At 40.1% G+C, this 22459-nt stretch overlaps 1 protein-coding gene across 5 annotated transcripts in view; it reads left to right on the top strand.

Annotated features, from left to right (window-relative positions):
• The window catches only part of MODO-UK (HLA class I histocompatibility antigen, A-69 alpha chain-like), a 29129-nt gene extending 11038 nt beyond the window's left edge, over positions 1 to 18091 (top strand). The window contains 9 exon segments of one of the 5 annotated variants that reach the window (NM_001246247.1): positions 11759 to 11898; positions 14204 to 14470; positions 14707 to 14985; positions 15825 to 16100; positions 16246 to 16331; positions 16333 to 16348; positions 16857 to 16888; positions 17062 to 17104; positions 17277 to 17785. In NM_001246247.1, coding sequence (NP_001233176.1) covers positions 11838 to 11898; positions 14204 to 14470; positions 14707 to 14985; positions 15825 to 16100; positions 16246 to 16331; positions 16333 to 16348; positions 16857 to 16888; positions 17062 to 17104; positions 17277 to 17473 — 1257 coding nt within the window. In that variant the 5' untranslated portion in view covers positions 11759 to 11837 and the 3' untranslated portion in view covers positions 17474 to 17785. 5 annotated transcript variants of the gene reach the window in all.
• The last annotated feature ends 4368 nt before the right edge of the window (positions 18092 to 22459 follow it).

Genomic DNA, 22459 nt, shown 5'->3' with positions numbered 1-22459 from the left:
ACCTCTTTCTTATTTATTTTTTGATTTGATTTATCTAAATTTGATGATGGTTGGTTTAAGTCTCCCACTAGTATGGTTTTATTGTCTATTTCTTCCTTCAATTCGCCTAGTTTCTCCATTAGAAATTTGGGTGCTATATTATTTGGTGCATACATGTTGATTAATGATATTTCCTCGTTGTCTAGAGTCCCTTTTAACAAAATATAATTACCTTCCCTATCCCTTTTGATCAGGTCTATTTTTGCATTGGCTTTATCAGATATCATGATTACCACTCCTGCCTTCTTTCTATCAGTTGAGGCCCAGAAGGTCTTACTCCATCCTTTAATTCTGACCTTGTGGGTGTCAACCCGCCTCATGTGTGTTTCTTGAAGACAACATATGGTAGGGTTTTGGATTCTAATCCATTCTGCTATTCGTCTACGTTTTATGGGTGAGTTCATCCCATTCACGTTCAAAGTTATGATTGTCATTTGTGGACTCCCTGGCATTTTGATTGCCTTCCCTAATTCTAACCTTTTCTTCTTTGGCTCTACCTTTTAGTCCAGTGATTTACTTTGAATCAGTGCCCCTTGTCCCCTCCCTTGATGTTTCCCTTTTTAGTCCCTCCCTTTTTGTTCCCTCCCCCTCCCCCCTCTCTTTCCCTCCCTTTTTGTTCTCCCTCTCCCCCTCCCCCCCTTGGTTTTCCCTTCTCCTTACCCTTGTTGGGTAAGATAGAATTCAAGATCCCAATGGATCTGGATGTTTTTCCCTCTCAGAGTTGATTTCCCTGAGATTGAGGTTTAAGTAACCCCCCCCCCCCCTCTCTTCCTCTCCTTCTTATAGGAGTTTTCTTCCCCTCCCCTTCCCATGTGAATCTTTGTGTGAGAACCATTATTCTATTTGGTCTTTCTTTACCCCCTATTTATACATTACATTTTCCCCACATGTTAGTATACATAGATTGATATAAATGTAGTCCTTATAGAAGAGAGTTTGAGTAAAAGAAGAGATAACATTTTTCCCCTTTCCTTAATATTTACCTTTTCAGGTATTCCTTGCTCTTTGATTTTCGGTATCAAACTTTCCACAGAGCTCTGGTCTTTTCTTTGCAAAAAGTTGGAAGTCTTCTATTTTGTTGAATGCCCATACTTTCCCTTGGAAGTATATAGTCAGTTTTGCTGGGTAGCTGATTCTTGGTTGGAGACCCAGCTCTCTTGCCTTTCTGAAGATCATGTTCCATGCCTTACGATCATTCAGAGTAGAACTTGCAAGGTCTTGGGTGACCCTGATTGGCATTCCTTTATATCTAAATTGTCTTTTTCTGGCTTCCTGTAGGATTTTTTCTTTTGTTTGATAGCTTTGGAATTTGGCAATTACATTCCTGGGAGTTGTCTTTTGGGGGTTTAGTGTAGAAGGTGTTCTGTGAGCTCTGTCAGTGGCTGTATTGCCCCCTTGTTCTAGAATCTCTGGGCAATTTTCTTTGATTATATCTTGTATCACCATGTCCAGTTTGGTGTTTATTTCTGGCTTTTCTGGGAGTCCAATTATTCTTAAATTTTCTCTTCTCCCTCTATTTTCCAGATCTATCACCTTGTCGGTGAGATATTTTATGTTCTCTTCTAATTTCTTGGTGTTTTGGCTTTGCTTTATTAGTTCTTGCTTTAAAGCCTGGTTTTCTTTTACAGTTTGGTCAAACTGGTTTTGTAGATGCATGAATTTCTTTTGCATTATTTCCCACTTTTCCTCCCAGAGGGCTTCCATCTTTTTGGTCATTTCTGATTCAAATTCTTCATGGGTTTGTGGAGAGTTTCTATTTCCTTTGGAAGATTTTGGAGAATTTTCTTGTATATCTTCTTCTATCTGCTCTGTATTTTGTATTTTGGCTCCATAGAATGTGTCCAAAGTCGCCCCTTTCTTCTTATTTTTCTTGGTATTTTGGGGCTTCTGTGCTTCTGTGGAGTTTGTCATCTCTGAATGTGGAGGATTAGCTTTTCTTATCTCTGTCTGGTGATCAGAGGCTTTAGTCCTGGGCAGATGTTGGTTCTATGAGCTTTCCCTGGGTTAAACTGAATATGCCTCACTGGAACTGGAATGGAAGGGTCGGACCACGAGGCCACACTCTCCCCCTGGCTCGCTTTCCGGAAGTTGCCTTCAGAATCGCTGGCCGTGAGGCTGTTTCGTCGGCCTGCGGGGGGGGGGGGGGGGGGATGGGCTGCAGCTTCCCCAGCTCAGAGGGCAAGGACTTTCACTGAGACTTGGATAGCAGGATCCAGCCCCTGAGGCTGTCTTGCCTGCCCTGAGGGTTGCTGTTGTTTCGACCAGCTCTCTGCAGCGGAAGCCCCAGGCAGTAACTTTCACAGGGACTCACTGAGCCCGGCGGGGCTGCGGCTTCCGGGAGCCTTGGACTCTGCGCTCCTACCCCTGAGGTTCGAGTGATCTCGGGTTCTGGCTTTTGAGGGGAGCCGTACCTTTTGAACCGGGTCCGGGTCCAGGAGGAGGGTTCCCAGGGTCTGTGCTGTTGATTGTTTTGCGAGTTCGTTTATTTTTATACCTCAAGGAATACATATTTTCTTGGCACACAGCTACATTATTCAATATACATTAACTTTTAACAAATCGTTTGATTAACATTCTGTGATCATTCTATATACTTATATTGTTCCTATTGATTCTGACAGCACACACAAAGCTTTTGCAAACGATAAATGATTTTGTCACAGGCGGAGTAGCTAGAGGTCAGTTTTTTTTCATTAACCTTCAAGGTGCTTTGCTTGTGGACAAGCAAAGAAAATCATTCATGACTTTTAATAAAGATAGATAATCAATCAATCAGAAGTTCTAGAGATAATCGACAAACACTGCAGCCAAGCTGAGGAATCAAAGGGGTAATAGAAACACAATTCAGTCTTACTATTAAGCTAATCTTATTTCAGTGTTTCATGGGGGGTTTCCAAGATGGATTTTGGTTGGTAAATCAAGTCACTGAGGCATGGTGTACAAACCTCTCCTTAGGACGATTGATGTACTGGTTTAGGGGAGTTTGTTCTGTGCAAGGGAGTGGGAATTTCTGAGCACAGCTTTGTTAGACATTTTATGCATAAGCAGAAGTTAACCCTTGATAGTCTTTTAGTTTTGGTTTTGTAAATATGATCTTTTGGTGGTATTCTGGGGGGATAACGTGCAAGGAATTTTCCTAAAACTAGGGAGAGAACAATAATCATAGCAATTCCAATAGTAAGGGAAGTTAGTGGGAGAAGTCACATTAGAGGGGGGACTGAGTGGGTATCTCATCTTTTCTGAAGGCCACTTTGCAGTCCTCAGTTTCCACCTGTGACCATATCAGACAGCATGGGCTTGATGGCTCCCAGCAGTTATTTAGATTTTTGTGTGTATATACATACATGTGTTGCATGTGTATATGTATATATGATGGGCATCCTTTCAATTTCTAACTCTTTGCCACTCCAAAAAGAGCTACTGTAAATATTTTTGCACATATGATTCCTTTTCTTTTGATTTCTTTGGGAATTTAGAGTGTTATTTAGGAACTAGTAGTGGCATTTTTGGGTCAAAAGATAAGCATAGTTTTGTAGCTTTTTTGGACATAGTTCCAGATTGTTCTCCAGATTGGTTAGTCCAGTTCCCATAGCTCTAAACTGCATCTTTCCTTACATTCCCTCCAGTATTTGTCATTTTTCTTTTTTTTTATTGTAGCCAATTTAATGAGTGTGAGGTAGTCCTCAAAGTCATTTTAGTGAGCATTTCTCTAATTATTAGTGATTTAGATCATTATTTCACATGATTATTGGTAATTTTGGTTTTATCTTCTAAAAACTGCTTCTTCATATCCCTTGGCTATTTATTAGTGGGGAATGGCCCTTATTCCTATAAGATTGATTCAGGCCCCATATTTGAGAAATGAGACCTTTGTTAGAGAAATTTGCTGCAATTCCCACCTTCCAGTTTCCCACTTTTTTTCTAATTTTGGCTGCATTGATTTTGTTTCTGTACAAACTTTTCAATTTTATATAATCAAAATTATCTACTTTTCCTCCCATGGATTTCTTTCTTATTTGATCATGAACTATTCTTTCTTTAGATATGACAAGTTATTTATTCCATGCTCCCTTAATTTGCTTATGATGTCACCCTTCATGTCTAAATCATGTACTCATTTTTAACTTATTTTAGAAAAAAGTGTGAGACAGATGAAAAGGTTTTCAACAAACCTCAGAGTATAATAGCCATTTTGATTACAAAATCACTCATTTAGAAGGAATTTACTGCTAAGTGCAGGAAAGACTATGGTCAGGGGAATCTGATGAATTCCATCTTTCAAGTATTCATACAGATTCCTAAACAATACAAATTCATTTGCTAAAAAAAAGTAAGAAAATAAAATAAGTTGGAAGGAGCTAGTCAAAAGAAGGAGTTTGAAAACGAAAGAGAAAATGGGGACAATTTCTAGAAAAAGATTTTAGGAAAATGGGAAGAGATGGAATGAGTGGAACAGAGATAACCTTAACCTTGGCAAGGAAGAGAGTCAAGGTCTCCTTTATGGAATAGGAAAGGAGAGGATTAGTGCAAATATGGTTTTTGAGTCATGGAGAAGGGAAGATAAGTGAGTTTTTACCAGATGTCCTCAATCTTCTCAGTAAGGTAAGAATTAAAGCTATCTAATGACAGAGGGTGTGACAAGGAGATCACTTTAAAAGACTGATATATATTAATTTAAGGTCGCCAAGGAATTCAGCTATGTAATTCCTAAATGAAAACTCAAGTTAGCTGCCAACCTTTTATAGAGTTTAATTACAGACAGGAGGAAGAAAGGAATTAGAGATAGAGAGAGAGAGGGAGAGAGAAAGGGGAGAGAAGGGAATAGGGCTTAAATACCCCTTCTGTTTAGGCTGGGCCAAAAGGCCCAAGCCCTTAGATAGCTGGGGCAAAGAAAAGAGATCAGTCCCTATTACTCACGTGACCAAAATGGAGAAACAGTCTCAGAGGCCCCCACCTTCAGCTTCCTTCAGAGCAAGCTTCTCAGAGCACCTCTCCAACCACTCAGAGCCAAAACTCTCCCACCACCCCCCTCAGTCCTCAGCCCCTCTATCTTTAAGGAAACCATCCAAGTTTCCTCCCCTCAGTTCTCACATCTACCAATCACTGTCCATGTCTTCCCTGTGCCAATGGTGGCTCTAGCTTAACCCAGGACCGCCCAGAGGTCTGTGGCTTTGCACATGCCTGTTGAAGGTCATATTCTCAAATAATTATATTTTGATCTATGCTGCAGCCCTTCCTAAATCCTGTTAGGACTGAGTGGGGTGGAAATTGTATTTTCCAAGACCTGATTCTGTCATTCCAAGTATCTCTATTATATCAATTCTAAAATCAATCATGACTCAAAGAAATTCCTGTTCTGTGCTTAAGCATAGGTCAAAGCCCTTTCCATTGTTCAGCAAAAGGTTTCTGTCCTAAAGTAATCTTAAGAAGGGAGGAGAAGGAACCTCCCATGCCAATGGGGTTCACATTCCAATACACTATCAGTAAGAAATTTTCCAAGTATGAAATTTCCCAATGGTGAAATGTCCAACATTTATAAGTCTAAGGAATTTTAAGGTTTACAAGGGGAAGGTAAGAGTAGAATTGAGGTCTGAAGAAAAGAAGGTATGACATGTTGTGGTAAATGTGATAAAGAATCAATAAGATATGAAGCGTTTGTCATGTATCAGTGAGGGCCTACCTGAGGTTAGAAAACATCAAGTATTGGTGGACCCAGTCATTAGTTTCTGTGGGTTCTTTTAGAATTTTTCAGGGATCTGGGAGTAAAATTCAGAGGAGGTGGGGTTCACCTAGGGTTGGAGATCAATGGAGGAAGGGCAGTGAGTTTAATCACTGAGTGAGGGTAAAGAACAATTTTGAAATAGCTGTTTGTTCAGATATTGAGAAAGACATAACAAGGAAGGGTATATATAGGAGATGAAACATGGTCCAATTTGACTAGAGTTTTGAGAACATGGAGGGAAGTAGCATGAGATAAGGCTGGAAATCAAGATGAGCACCAGATTTTGAAGAGCCTGGAATACAACAAAGATTTTGAATTTCATTTCATGGATGTATAAGGAGTAATATAATCATAACAACAAATATTCAACTGAATTATTTTGAATTTGATTAAACAAACATTTATCAAATACCAAATGTTGCATGCAAAATACTGTGCTTAGCACCAGAAATACAAAAAGACAAAAACAGAAGACAAAACTCATGCTCTCAAGGAGTGTACAATTCTATTGAGAGGGGTAAAAATAGGGGGGAGAATAAATGCAATATTTACATAAATAAATAGAAACAAGGTACTTTGAGGAGAGACAAATACATGAGTATAAGGTAATTTGAGGTAGTTCCTACCTGGAGCCTATGGTAAAAATAAGGATATAAGCTGTACTGGTGGTACCTTTTTCTAATACCTGATATTAAGATGGGCCTGCAACGAGTGAATCAGTCACTTGAGTTCAATTTGTATTTTATCTGAGTGGCTTCTGTGCTTCTCTCAAAACAAAAACAAAAAAACGACCAACAGGATTTTTAAAAGTAGAGATGTGGAAATATTGCATGACAGATGTAGGAGATGACTTAAGCAAATGAATGGAGGAAAAAGGAAATGATGTAGCATGTAGGGAATAATTGATTGTGTTTGGCTGGGAGAATACATCAAAAGGAGTGTGTGGAATAAGGCTGGCAAAGATGGTTGGAGCCAGTTTATGGAAGTCCTCAAATGCTAGGAAGAGATATTTGTGCTTTCACCTTGAAATACTTATTATTATGACTGATAATTGACAATTGATAATTGATAATTAATAATTGACATTTATATGAGCTTTGAAGTTTGCAAAGCACTTATCAGTACCTCATTCTGTCACCACAGCCACCCTGTGAGTATTTCTCACATTTCCAGATGAAAGAACTGAAGTTGACAAGATTGAATAGTGTTCTGAGGATTGTACTTCTCTAAATGGTAGGAGGGGGCACCTAGGTGGTGCAGTGGATAGAGTCCTGGGCTGGAATCAGGAAGACCTGAGATACTTACTAGTTGTGTAACCCTGTTTGCCTTAGTTTCTCATCTTCAAAATGAGCTGGAGAAGGAAATGGCAAACCACTTTAATATCTTGGCCAAGAAAATTCCAAATGGAGTCATAAAGAGCTGGACATATAGTTGGAGGCAGGTTTCTAACTCAGGTCTTCCTAATTCTCCAAGTCTAGCACTCTATCCAATGTCACCTTGTTGCTTCTCTAATAGGGAAGATTTGAAGATCTTTGAGCAGGGCAACTGAAATGAACAAATGTAAGCCTTAGGAATAATATCTCATCATTTATGTGGAGGATGGATAGCAGGGGTGAATAGGCTAGAAGCAAAGAGACCTATCAGGAGGCCATTAACATAAGACAAGCAAGAGATGATAAATGACTAAACTAGGTGAAGCTATGTGAATGCAGAGAAGGTGACAGTGCTAGAAATCTAGAAGTAAAATAGACACGAGTTGGCAATTGATTGGGTTGGAAGCTTGAGGAAGAGAAAAGAGACTCCTAGGTTTCAAATCTTGGAAACTGGAAGGATGGTAATACCCCTCAACAGAAACAGAGGCTTGGTTTGGAATTAGGATCAAGGAAAGGGAAAAAAACAAGTTCCATTTGGAAATATTAAGTTTGTTGAGGAAAACAACTTTGAAAGCCCTTAAGACTCTGGCCAGTACAATGATAAGCCACATTTCTAGAGGACAGAACATGAAATATGCAACTGACATCTTGTAGAGATATGATCAACTTAAAATACAAAAACATATAATTTTAGTCATTGCCAAATGTAGGAATTGTTTTGTTGGAAAAGCATGCTTCTAATGAGAATTTTGTTTTTCCTTTTATTTCAAAGTGTGCTTATGTGTGTGCAAAGAGGGATAATAGATGAGACAGATTATAAATATATGTAAAAATAAACATTTAAAAATTAATTATTTTTCCATTAATCAAAATCTTCCTTATTTCCCTCCCTCTTATTCGCCCTCACACCATTGAAAAAGGAAGAAAAACAAAGCCCTTGAAATACATATGTAGAGTCAAACAACAAATTTCTCCATTGTCCATGTTTATATCCACATAGCTATACTCTAAACTCTTGAGTCAATCATCTCTTTGTTAGTAGATTAATAGAATATTTCATCATGAGTCCTCTGGAATTTTGGTTGATCATTGTATAAATGTACATTCTTAAGTCTTTCAAAGTTGTTTGTAAATAAATTTATTAAAAATTTTGTTGATGTTTTCTATTTCTTACATCACCACAGTATCCCAATAATCACTCCTCCTTGTCCCTTCTCAAGAGCTATCCCATATGATAATTAATATTGTTAATAAAACGGGGGGGGGGGGAAATCAGCATAATTAATCAATACATTGAGAAAGTTCAAAAACATGTACAATATAAAGCAAGTGTGTGAATTAAATATCGAGGAGACCATTAGATCCTGGAAGTCTTAAGCCATAGGAGTCACAGAGTCATGTGTCTTAATTTGTCCATATAGCAGGTGAGATGCCTGAGGGGAAAAGTCACAGAAGTCAGGGAAATGACCTGTGGGGACTGAGGTTAAATTTTGGCCAATTGGAGCTCGTTGAGGGGGGAGTTAGATTGAACTTGAAAAGCCATTGAGTGAAGCTCTCTGCTATTCTTTGGGCTTGTGAACGGACTTCTCTTTCACCTGTCCAGGTGTTTTATCTATGTAAGCAATCTTTGGCAAGCATCCTGGGGACCACACAGGGCTGGGAATCTGGGAACTCAGCCTCTTGGGCTCTGGTTCCTTTCTGAACTCAAACCTACTCCTTGGCTGGCCTTAATTTATCTGCTCTGACCATGTGGGTAGCTGGGCCTCTTGGTCCCCACTTGTGAAATAGATTAGGGCTCATGGAGAATCTAGGACCTGATGGAGCAGAAGTAACTCCACTGGTGACTTTTTAAAGTTAGATAGGCTAGAAATTTTTCTTTCTCTTTGCTAATAAATATTTATAAATTTAAAGTCCCAAGATTAATTTTTATTCATAACACAACCATGGACCTCCCATTTCCTCCAAGAGGTTGGTTGAAGGTGTCTTTTTCAGTCCTACTTGCACTTTATAATTTTGTTACATTAGATGAATTTATTTTTAAAAAAGAAAAGGGAAAAATTAACCATTTACTTATTTATCAAAAGGAAAAAAGAAAGAGATAATAATAGATATATGGATTTAAGAGCCATTCCCCCTAGTCCAAGATTGTAAACCCTTGAAATCAACCTAGTGGACTTCAGTGCAGAGTGAAATGATCCCAGACAATGACAAAACTAGGGAGAACAGCTATGCTTAGGGGCTGGAGATGTTTGATGAGCCAATCAATGTCATGGAAGTTAGGTTTGTGGGAAATGCAAAAGAAACTAGGATTGTCCTAACTAGGAAAGGTTTCCACAGCTAATTTCATTTTTTAAAATTGCTTATTTGTTTTTTATATTAAAATTCCCAGGTATCTTCCTTCCTTCTTCACCTCCTTGAACTAGAGAAGATATCATTCAACAACAACAACAAAAAAATATATATATATATATACACATAAAATTATGTCTTGCTTGTTTCTATTTATCAGTTCTTTCTTTGGAGGTAGATATACACAAATTCATTTTGTAATAACATTTTACACCCTCCCTCCAATTATATGTAGAAACAATTTTTGACAATTTTTTTCTGACGTTTTACAGTTCAGACTTTCTCCTTTACACCCTTGTATAGGTTATATGAGTACTTTCATATAATATATATTTCCATATTACTCATGTCAAGGTACAAGACACATATTATGCTACAATAAAAAACTCTTATTAAGGAAATAGAGTGGAAGGTGGCATGCTTTGATCTATAATCAGACTCCAACAGTTCCTTTGGGATTATCTTGTAAACTTGTTTTGCTAATACTAATTTAGTTCTTCACAGAATAACATTATTAATGTTATTATTTATAACATTGCCCTTATGCAATTTTTCCTGAAACATTATTTCACTACCTAACATATTCTTATGGAATCAATCAAAAGCATTAAATGGAGTGTCCTTTCAGATGATATAGTCTAGTTTAGGAAGATGAAGCTAATGCAAAAAATCATATAAGACAATATATAACTAAATGACAATCTGCTGCAGTCCTAGTCTGGAAGAATTAAGCAAAGCAGAAAATCAGTCAGGGCTAAAATACTCAGTCAGGATGGATTTCTTTCCTCTCCACTATTTCAATCCTATCTATCCTTTAGAGCAGCTAAGTGGTGCAGTGGACAGAGTATTAAGTGGCTAATTTGCTTTCTCAACTAAAATGTCCTCCCCTCTTTTCTAGCTCACAGAAATGTCTCAAATTGGTTAAAGCATCAGGATTAGTCACTTCTTGTAATGACTATGACTAGTAACTTCTGTGACATCAACTGAGTTGGGTGGTGGTGGTGTTCATTTGCCCATACTCCATCCCACCTCCCTTATACGGGTTTTCTGATTCACTTTCTCATAGCTTGTATCTCAGCATGCTCCTCCCTCCCATGTCCATTTTTCCTGTTGCCTCTTCTTTCCACTTTTCTCCCTGTATAAGAACTTAAGCTGTCCCTCCTGCAAGTTTCACTCTGTCTCCAAAGGCAGACTCCACTCATGAACACATTGACTTCTCTGAGGGAGGGAGTGCCAATCTGAGGCAGTTTGGAGGCAGGAAGGTGAAAGAGTTGGAAACTAGGGTAGTCCTTGATAATACATTGTTACAAGGCAAAGTAAAAAGAACCAGGAGAACACTGTGCACAGTAAGAGCAATAAAGTACTGGTGATCAACTGGGAATGACATAACCATTATCTGCTGTGCAAGGATCCAGGACAGCTCCAAGGGACCCATGATGAAAAAGGTTATCCATTGCTGTAGAAGGAACTGATGGAGTCTAAATGCAGGTTGAACTAGTTATTCTTCAATTTATTTCCTTAGTAAATTTTTTTTTCTAGTGTAAGCAACATGTGTCTTCTTTTACAACATAATGAACATGGAGATATGTATTGTATAAATAACACATGTGCAACTTGTATCATATTACCTGCCCATCTTGAGAAAGGAGGGGGTGGGAGTGAGAGAGAGAACACAGATTGCAAAATGTCAGAAAATGATTACAAAAAATTGTGCAGTGTGTGGACTGAGAGCCAGGCCTAGAAATGTGAGGTCCTAGGTTCAAATGTGATGTCAGATACTTCTTAGCTGTATGATCCTGGGCAAGTCACTTAACCCCCACTGCCTAGCCCTTACTATTCTGCCTTGGAACCAATACACAGTACTGATTCTAAGAAGATAAGGGTTTTAAAGAAAAAAAAAAAGAAAATTGTACTGATGTAATCTGGGGGGAAAATTTAAAACTTAAAAAAAGATAGTAACTCTTTAGTTCAAATAGGGCTCACTTTTCTTAGCAAGAAATAGAAAGCTCCACAACTATATTGAAGTTGATAAATTTTTTTTAACTTGGCATGATATTTTATTTTGAGTTGACATAATAATCTTTATTTCAAAATAGCACTCATATTATAAAAATGTAAAAATTCAGCAAAACCAGAAATATAGAGGACTTTTTTTCTGATCTTTCACATTCATTTTTGTTTTTCAATTCATATTTTAAAATGTGTGGGTGTGGTTCTCTAGAGCGTCACTTGCAGTTTTGACTTTATCTGGTTCTGCTCTGCCTGTCTTCCTTGATACACTCTTCCTGCAGTTTTTTGGAAAAAAAGTTGTTACTGCTTATTTGCTACTGGCAAACTACTGACAATTCTTTACCATGGAGTCTGTTGTGCTTTCCCTTTTGTTGGAGGCTGTGATGCTGCCAGAGATCAAAGCGTGTGAGTAAAGAAAATTGTTGTTTGGTCATTTTTTCAGTCTTGTCAGACTTCCTGACTGCATTTGGGGTTTTCTTGGCAAATATAATGGAATTTGCTATTTCTTTCTCCAGTTCACTTGACAGTTGAGTAGTTTACAAAATTAAAAAAAGATGCCTAGAGACTGGAAAGATTGGCCATCAACTGATTATTGTGTGAAAAGGGTCTTTCTCCATCCCCATCCCCAACTGGGATTCCAGGAGAAAGACATCCTAATCCTCAGGTTTGAGTTGTTCTAACAAGAGAGATGTGGTGGTTATAGTGGATGGAAAATTATAGAAAGTCTACTTACTTAGGAGCTGGTAGTATCTGGATGGTAGAAATATGGTTGTTCTTCCTCTTATTTTGAGAATGTTGAGAACAAGAAGTTAAGACAGAAGTGGCAAGTTAAAGTCCTAGGGAAGTTGAGGGCAGAGCTAGCTAGTAGAGTCCAACAGGGAACTTTAGAATCTAAGATGGGGGGTGGGGTGGGGGATAGTATTCTTAGAAAGGAAAGTCCCAGGAGACAATGGAGTGGGGGGAGGTCAGCTGGAAGTGGGGGAAGAGGCTGGGGACAGGAAGACAGGAGGGAAGAGTACAGTTAGGAGACCTGGAAAGTAGAGCTCAGGAGAGGGATGCAGAAGATAAGGTCATATGGTGGGAGGGGGGTGTAGATAGAGTTTACAGGAAAGAGGAGCCTTGAATCTCAGGGTGATGGAGACGGATTGGGCAGTAAGATGAACAGGGAATAAGTAACAGAAACATACTCTGAAATCTTGTATTTCTCTTCAGTTAGCACTAGTTAAACATCAACTGTAAAACCTGTAGTTTCAGCATTAGTCAAGCATGAGTTGGAGATTGATCAGTCAGCCATTCTGTACTGGATCTGTAATTTTCTACACTGAGCATCAGCTTTGTGCCTAATCTGTTTTATTAATTACTCATATTGTTCTATGTTTACTTTAATTCAGAACTTTGGGATATAATTAATTGCCTATGGTGGTTGTAAAGATTAAAGTTAATATCTGCTACTCCAAGTATTATTTTAATACTATTTATTAAAATCAACTTAGAGGGGAAAAAAGGGGGAAAAAAGCTACTCTGAGAGCTAGCTGGGGGGGGGGGGGAGGAGAAAGCCAGCGAGGGGGAAATTGAAACTGAATACCAAATTAACTAATTTGGTTAAGTAGGTACAGGAAAAGGAAAAGGGGGTTGTGGGAAATGTAGTTCGTGGTACACATTCTAAATAATACATGGTCCTCCAATGTATTGCACCTTTCCTTCATATTCTCATTCCAGAAGGGTAGCACGACCTCTCCCACATTGATAAATGATGACAAGGTGGACAATGGGGACATGGGACCTGCATATTAGGACCTCTGGCATTCTAGAAAGATCCCCCAAACCTGCATGCTCCTTATTCCCTATGATGTACATGTCAAATCCTAAAACAGATCTCCACCTGAATTTGGGCATGCCCATTTTCTGAGGGTTTCAGGCTGTAAGGAGAAAAGATGGAGATTTCTCTAGAAGCTCCCAGACCCTCAATAAATACAAATTCTGATACACACCTGGGGTTGCTATTCCATTACCTATTGGGCTATTCCATCAGCCCCAAGAGGTACTCCATCACCCTGAGAGCTGCTACTCCATAAGCCCAAGGCTGTGGAGCTGCTATTCCATCACCAAAGGGCTGTTATTTTGCATTTGGAGAGCTGCTATTCTCTCTGCTCCAGAAAGGCTACTCTACTAGCCTCAGGCCTTACACATCCATCTTCTCTAGGGCTATTTGATTGGGCTATTGGGCTGTTAAACCAAGGTAAACCTCTTCTTCAAATAAAATTCTTTTTTTCTGGATTGAACACTATTTGAGTCTCCCATTCTTGGGGTGAGGCCCTGCAACAAACTTGGGTGTGTTTCTCCCAAACAAGGGTAGTTGTGAGGAATTTTTAAAATTTAGATATGTTATATAATTGTGAGTAATTATTACTGGACAGAAAAGGAAAAGGGCATTTCCAAAAAGGGTTGAGTCTGGTATTGGGAGAAATTAGAGGGAAATCAAAAGAGGTCAAAGACATAAGAATTAGGGGCTGAGTGGGGAGAGAGGAGAGACAAAGGGTAGGGGGAGCTGTGGTGGCAGCATCGGCTTCTTCTGGAGTGTCTCCAGGTTGTAATGACTTTCCTCTGAACAACGGAGCCTTTGCAGCACATGCTACTGAGGCAGGGCCTGGGAAGGCAGCGCAAGGTCATTGTTAACCTTGATCCCATGATGGATGTCTTCTGTCCTCAGCATTTCACTCTCTGAGGTATTTCCAAACTTCCATGTCTCTGCCTGGGAGAAAGCCGCAGTTCATCTCTGTGGGCTACGTGGACGATCTGCAGTTCATGCTCTTTGACGGGAACAGCCCGAATCAGAGGGAGGAGCCCAGAGCACCGTGGTTGGACCAGATGGACCAGGATTACTGGGAGAAGAACTCAAGAATTTCCAGGGAGACCGCTCAGACTTTCGAAGTGGGCCTGCAGAATCTGCTGGTCTATTACAATCAAAGCGAGGGCGGTGAGTACGGTAGGATGCCCGGGTCTTTTATGCACCCACAGGCCTCTGAGAGAATGGGAGGAGGGAGAAGGGAAAGATAGAAGGGGAAGAAGGGACACGAACACTCCTGGAGGTCAACCTGTTAGGCCAATCTCTTAGTGGGTGGGGGGGGGGGAGGATTTGGGCGGCGCAGTTGAGTGTGTGAGCTGGGTCACGTGTATAGCGGGATGATGGAGCTCTATTCTGCCTCTGGTCAGGACTTCACACTTACCAGCGCCTGGTCGGATGCGAGGTGTCTCACAACAGGATGTTCAGGCGTGGGTTCGAGCAATACGCTTACGACGGGCAAGACTACATCTCCCTGGACTTCGAGACGCTGAGCTGGACGGCTGCGGACATCCCAGCTCTGAACTCCAAGCACAAGTGGGAGATGGAGCCGAGCATCGCCCAGAGACAGAAAACTTATCTGGAGAAGAATTGCGTTCAGTGGCTTTACAAGTACCTGGAGATCGGGAATGAGACGCTGCTCCGCGCAGGTACTGCTTGTTCAGGTCCTCTTTGCTGGGACCCCCCAGGGAGTGGAGGAGGGGTAAATTTGGAGCCTGGGACTCTACTTGTCTGCCTCACGTTGGAAGGATTTGGACCCCTAGCCGTGTGGGACCAAGGTGGGAATGGGGGGGGGGCAGTGTGTGAGACTTGAGGGTATGTTTGCTTGCCCCATGAGGCTCAGGAGACCTTTTACCTGGAATCGGTAAAACTGAAGCCACCAGAGTGGCCAGGAAGGGTAGGAAGAGGACACAGGGAGTCCAAAGAGACAAGAGCTTTTTCTAGAAATAAATCAGTCTAGAGCCAATTCAGTTTGTTCCTGGCCTGACTTGGGGTACAGGGAAGAACAAGACAAGAACAGCATTTCTGGCACAACTAAGCATTTGTCTCCGCTACAACTTGAGTCTAGGTTGAAGGGGGGGGGGTGGGGCGGCAGTGGTCAGGGTGGGGTGCCTCATCTTTCTTCAACTCTTACCCTCTATATTTCATATTTCTTTTCCCTATCCAGAAAATTTCTGATTCAGGATTTCTACACCTGAGGTGTATTTCCTTCTGGGCCCCAATTTGTATATGAACCAAGGAGAGATGGGGCTAAGCTTCCCTCTCTCCAAAATGGGGCTTTATATTTCTCTGTTTCCTTCACAGCTTCAAGATTTTTTTTTTCTAGATTCAGAGGTGACCTCAGGGGATAGAGCTATCCAGACTAAGGTTTTATGTTCTTCCTCAAATGCCCAGTTGATTTTTGTGCCTCTAAAGTAGAATTTAGCCCCATGCATGGTCTTTTGAAGTAGGGAGGCTCCTGTAAATTTTTCTGACCTTTCTTTCATAGACCCTCCCTCTGCTCGAGTCACTCATCACATCAGCCATGAAGGAAAGGTGATGCTGAGGTGCTGGGCTCGAGATTTTTACCCTTCGGACATCTCCTTGATTTGGCTGAGGGATGGTGAAGAACAGCTCCACAACACAGAGTTCATTGAGACCAGGCCGGGGGGAGATGGCACCTTCCAGAAGTGGGCCACTGTGGCCATGGCCCCGGGCCAGGAAGACAGATACAGCTGCCAAGTCCAGCATGAGGGACTGCCTGAGCCCCTCACTCTGAAATGGGGTAAGGACAGTGAGAAGGGACTGGGGGAAAGTTCATCTCCCAACTCCAAAAGAGCAGAGAGATGTGGAGTTATTTGGGGGAATTGGGGAAGGGGTTAGTGAAAGTAAAACCAAAGAAGACCTTTCACTTTTCTTTTCCATTTTAGAGCCCCAGGCCTCATCCATCTTAATCTTTGTGGTGGTCATTATTGCTGGTTTCCTTTTTGCAATTATTGCTGGAACTGTGATCTGGGAGAAAACTGATTTCAGGTAGGGAAGCCTGGAAAGGTAATTATTGGGCAGCAGGCACAGAAGGGATTCTGGCTTCTCTTGTTGACCTGGCAACTTGTCTTTCTATCCTCAAGTTCTCTATTTCCCATATACGGAACTAATAGGTCCCAAGACTCTTGATGAAGAAACTTGCAAAAAGAAAACATTTTTAAGGAGGATGCTTTGTAGTGGTAGAACAGGCTGGCTGAATGGGGAAACTGCTTCAGACTTAGATCAAAAATGAGTACAGAGATTTTGGCCAGAGGAACTGGGTGTCTCTCTAGTTGGGTGTTATAGACCAGAGCTAGAAACCTGTGGGTGCAGGACTTGAGGTTGAGAAGTGACCATTCAGGTACCTCTTTTCTCACTTCTGTTGGATCTAGATACTTTACTAGAGATGGGGGTAGAGTCACAGTTGTAATTTTTGTCTTCAGGACAAATCAGTGAACTTCTGGGCCTTAGCATGATCTCCTTTGACTCCTACTGAAATTTATCTTCCTGTTCTAGTTGGAAGATTCAAGGATTACATTCAGGCATCACGTAAGTAAAGGATTGATATGGAGGACAGAAAGAGATAGCTGGCCTATATTATCTTTGGGACATAAGAAATGAGAACTCAGAAGAGAGACTTACCCCAGTAAGTTTCCTCTTCTCTATCCATACACCTGTTCTAGAAATATGTCCCTGACTGAGTTGTTTCTCTCTGTCACCAGGCAGTGATAGTGCACAGGAGTCAGATGTGTCCTACAGTAAAAGGTGAGGCTCATGGAACTAGAGAGGTGCTGGAGTAAAGGGGGTAAAGCAAAGAAGATGGATATGTAGGTGGTTGGGATGTGGATTGGATTGGTGGTGAGGCAGGCTCTTCAGAATGATGAGAAGCTTGAGGTAATTTTAAGGGTTCTCCCTTAATCTGTCTTTCTTTCTTTAGCTCAGAAAATCATCTTGTGTGGAATTGTGCAAAAAACCCAGGGATACTCAAGTCTCCGATTCCTGTCTGTTCCTGTTGACCTCTGGTTTCTTTCTGTAGCTTTGATTGAGGCTGGCAGGAGTTCTGAGGTTCAGGGATGTGTCAAAGAAGTTCATCCCCTCCCCTTCCTGAGTAGCTTTTCCATCAAACATTCCTGACATAGCACAGTTGTGCCAATTTTGCATCGGTGAACCTGCTGTGCGTCAATAAAGGTTAAGGCTTTGGGCTTGGGAGAGGGAGAGAAGCAAGAAGAGAACAAAAAAGGAAGACGTTGGGAACAGAGCAGGCAGGGAAAGGGGGAAGGAGGAGGAGACTTGCAGCCTAGGTACCATACCCACCCCCAACTATAAAATGTATATATCTGGGTAGAAATATTATTTCAATTCTTACAGGGATGAGGAAGAGAAAGAAAAAATAGTGAGGCATAGAGAAAAAAACGAATTGGAAAAACAATAACAGTAACAAAAAAACCCCAAACCCCCAAAACCAACCCAGGCATTTCTCAAGACATAGGAAAATGCAGTGAACCATTCATAACCTCATGGAATAAAGTTCTTCTTCCCAGGTGTTTGTGACATACCATTCCTGCGGAGTACGCCAAAACATAGAAATCTCGGTTCAAGGCTGCATAAACAGTTCCAAGAAGTCCTGGGAATGGGTTAACTCCTCTGTTCACACTCTGGGGAGGATTGGGGAGGATAGATTGTTTCTCTTGAAAAGAGCTTTAAATCTAGTGTGCAGCTTGCAATAAACGTTCATTATCCTTGCTTTGATAATGTTCTAGTCTTTCTTTCTTGCGACTCGGTAGTTGTCCCCAACAGGAAAATTACTGAACGGAATTATTATGGGGGAAAATTTGTTGTTGTTGTTGTTGAGTCATATTTGACTATTATAACCCCATTTGGAGCTTTCTTGTGAAAATATTCTGAAAGTAGTTTGCCAGTTTCTTATCATCTCTTTTTATAGATGAGGAAACTGAGATAAACAGCGTTAAATGACTTGCTCAGGGTCACACAGCTAGTAAGTATCTAAGACTTCCAGAAATAATATAGGCCTGTCATGGCAGCCATGTCCAATTACTCTTTGTGACCTCATTTAAAGTTTTCAGAATTTCTCCCTTTCCCCTGTAAGGATAATATTAGAAAATAAGTATTGTTTTATTAGTTTAGAGATAAAAAGCAAAGTGGCTGGCTTGAGAAAGAACTAGAGTTTGAAGCAGAACTGAGAGAGTATGCTAATTTCAATTGCTGACAGTTATAACTGTTTTTCTGTGTCAATTACTTTCTGGCAGTTGGGAGTTGGTCTCTGGCAGTTGGCTGAGATACATTCTCTGAGACTCTCAGGGCTGGAGGAGGTAACATCTTTGCCTCTCTGAGGGAAAGATCTGAAGGAACTTAGTGTTTTTCTTTCCCAACTTGAGAAACACTATTGATTATTTATTGCAGTTTTTATAGATTGATTTAACTCTGAGAAGACTAAAGAAAAACCTGGTCTTTAGTTTGGACTCTGATTCTGTTAAGGCTCAGAGTCTTAACTTGATTCTTGTTGAGACTCAACCAGTTAGCCTTTGTGTAAACCTCAAAATTCCTTAGACTTATAAATGTTGGAAATTTCATCATTGGGATATTTCATACTTGGAAAATTTCTTACTGATAGTCTATTGGAATGGGAACCCCATTGGCATGGGAGGTTCCTTCTCTTCCCTTCTTAAGATTACTTTAGGACAGAAACCTTTTGCTGAACAATGGAAAGGACTTTGACCTATGCTTAAGCATAGAACAGGAATTTCTTTGAATCATGATTGATTTTAGAATTGATACAATGGAGATACTTGGAATCAATCTCCACCCTATTCAGTCCTAACAGGATTGAGTAAGGGCTGCAGCCTAGATCAAAATTTAATTATTCCAATCTCTACCCTACTCAGGTTAACAGGATTTAGAAAGGGCTGTAGCAAAGGATCAAAGATTTAATTATTTGAAAATATGACCTTCAACAGACATGTGCAAAAGCCAGAGACCTCTGGGCGGTCCTGGGTTTAAGCTAGAGCCTCCATTGGCACAGGGAAATTGATGGACAGGTGATTGGTAGATGTGAAGACTGAGGGGAGGCAACTTGGATGGTTTCCTTAAAGATAGGGGAGTCTGAAGACTGGGGGTGGTGGTTGAGAAGTTGGTCGGTGTGGTTGGTGTCCTCTGAGAAGCTTGCTCTGAAGGAAGCTGAAGGTGGGGGCCTCTGAGACTGTTTCTCCATTTTGATCACGTGAGTAATAGGGACTGATCTCTTTTCTTTGCCCCAGCTATCTAAGGGCTTGGGCCTTTTGGCCCAGCCTAAACAGAAGGGGTATTTAAGCCCTATTCCCTTCTCTCCCTTTTTCTCTCTCTCTATCTCTAATTCCTTTCTTCCTCCTATTGTAATTAAACTCCATAAAAGATTAACTGCTGACTTGAGTTTTCATTTAGGAATTACATAGCTGAATTCCTTGGCGACCTTAAATTAATATATATCAGTCTTTAAAGTGATTTCCTTGTAACATTGTGGCGACCACGAAGGGACTCTAAAGAATCCTCTCAATAAAACTTTTGAAATTCCTTGCCTTTTTACTATACCGTCTCACCACTTAGTCCCTTTTTTTTTTAACAAAAAACTTGGCTTAAAGACACAGCTGCTAGAACACGTGAGTATAAAAAACTTTTTCTCTTTTCTCTTTTCTCCTTAAGTTAAATTGGAATCAGCAGTTTTTATTTTTCTTCCCTTTAATCTTAAGGGACAGCTGGGTAGCTCAGCAGATTGAGAGCCAGCCCTAGAGACAGAAGGTCCAGGTTCAAATTGGACCTCAGATACTTCCCAGCTGTGTGACTCTGATAGACAGAAAACAGCTGTTTTAAATCTCAGCAACAGGACTCTAAACTCCTGGTTGGAAGAGCTGTTTCTAAATATCCTTTCCCTTAAGGAACAACTTCCTGGATTAAAAAAAAAAACAACCTTGTGGAAAGTTTGTGGCTTTGCCCTGCTCCCCACGTGTTTTGTGGAATTACAAAATATATATTAAAAAAATGAGTACTACATCCTTTGACAATTATATGGCAGCTGAAGAAGTAGGGGCATTGAGGAATGAAGGATACCTCCAAATTTTTATATTAATAGGTACTGTCATTTTTGTACTCCTCAATACTATATTTAGAGATGAAAAAATAAAACAAAATTGAGGATAAAATAGAAAAAATTGAGGATAAAATAGAAAAAATTGAGGATAAAATAGGAAATATTGAGAATAAAATAGAAAAACTTGAGGATAAAATAGGAAATATTGAGGATAAAATAAGGAATATTGAGGATAAAATGGGAAATATGGAGGATAAAATAGGAAAAATTGAGGATAAAATTCAAGCCCAATTAGAAGATCTAAAAAGTTTCTTACAGGATCAATTGCCAAACTCTACCAGAAACAGACCTGTTTCTGAACCTTTGAATGAGGAAATTTCCTTCCCTGAAATAGAGATGGAAAACACCTTCCCTATAGCCCAGTTAACAGACTGCTTCTCTTGTGTAGTGCAAATCTTGTCTGAATTTAATCCCCAAAACCCTTCCCCTGCAATCCCAGTTTCTCATGTTCCCTCTCCTACAGAAAACCAAATTCCAATGCAAGGGAGATCTTGTCCTCCTAGAGAAACCTGTCCTTGTCAAACTGACCCACAGGTGCAAAATTCAACTAGAGGCCTGTTTCCTCTAAGAGAAGTACCTGAAATAGGACGGAATGGGGATGTGGTGACTTTAAGACATAGGATACCGTTTACTCCCCAAGAAATAAATGAATTTACACGAAATATCCCCACATATGAACAAGATCCTTTTCTAGTAACAAAAAAGATGGGAGACGTATTTTTTCAGTATAATCCGTCTTACAAGGACGTTGAGAACTTACTACAGGCTTTTTTAAGTGAACGTGAAAAAAATAAAATAATTGCTCATGTCAACAAAACCCGGGGGCGTAATGCAGCACATTGGCCATCTCAGGATCCCGAATGGGACTATAACAATCCTGAGGATTATCTACAACTATACCGTTGTAGAGAGGCCATCCTCACGGCTATGAAGGAATGTGCAGACAGTACAGATAAGTGGATGGAACTGGAAAAAATTAAGCAAAAGGAAGAAGAAACACCCTCCAGATTTATGGACAGAATTATCGAGTTTGGGGACAGATACTTAGATTGGGACTTAACTAAAGAGAGTAGTTTAAGACAAGTTAGAAGAATCTTTGTAAACAATTCTTGCAAGGCAATTAAGAATTATTTTAGAACACAATGCCCAAGATGGTCAGATATGGACCTTGAAGAATTGCGAAAAACAGCTATATATGTTTTAAAGGGAAACAAGGAAAAGGAGGAAGAAAATAATGATGACATGGAGGAAGTGAAGAAAAAAATAAGATATTTAATGGATAGGATGACTAAATTAGAAAGTGGGCATGATAATGAACCAACGACAATTGCCCCTCTCCAGAAATCCAATTATCAATCCATTACTTGCCACTTCTGTGAGAAGAAGGGCCACAAAATGATGGAATGTAGAACCTTTCTTAAGATGTTTGGAAGGAATACACAGTTTAATAATAGTTTTAGAAATAATAACTATAGAAATTATGATAATGGTTATAGAAACCAGAATTCTAGAAATTATAATAATGACTATGGAAATAACTATAATGAATATAGAAATAAGAACTTTAGAAACCAGAATTATAGAAATAGGAATTGGGAAATTAATGACAATGCTCAAATTGAAGAAAATTATAATGATAATACTCAACAATATATGAGAAATGGCGCTTGTCCAAAAATTACTCAAGGTACTAATGACCCTCATAGAGGTGCCCTTCAGGGGGGTGCCCAAGGAATATCCCAAACACAATGATGGTGCCCGGGGGGGGGCTGGGGCACAGGAATCAGAGGATACAACCTTTGATTTCCCAGACCCTGATGTCCTACTACTCGTTGTCCCTATCCACTGCCCTCCCCATACTAATGAACCCCATGTTACCCTAAAGGTGGGTAACACCTATTATGATTGTCTATTAGACACCGGAGCTTCCTGGTCTGTATTAAAGAGAACACCTGATTTACAATGTTATTCTATTGGCT

Source organism: Monodelphis domestica, chromosome 2, assembly GCF_027887165.1.
Source record: "Monodelphis domestica isolate mMonDom1 chromosome 2, mMonDom1.pri, whole genome shotgun sequence".
Lineage (NCBI taxonomy): Eukaryota > Metazoa > Chordata > Mammalia > Didelphimorphia > Didelphidae > Monodelphis > Monodelphis domestica.
This window is presented reverse-complemented; position numbering and strand designations above follow the sequence as displayed.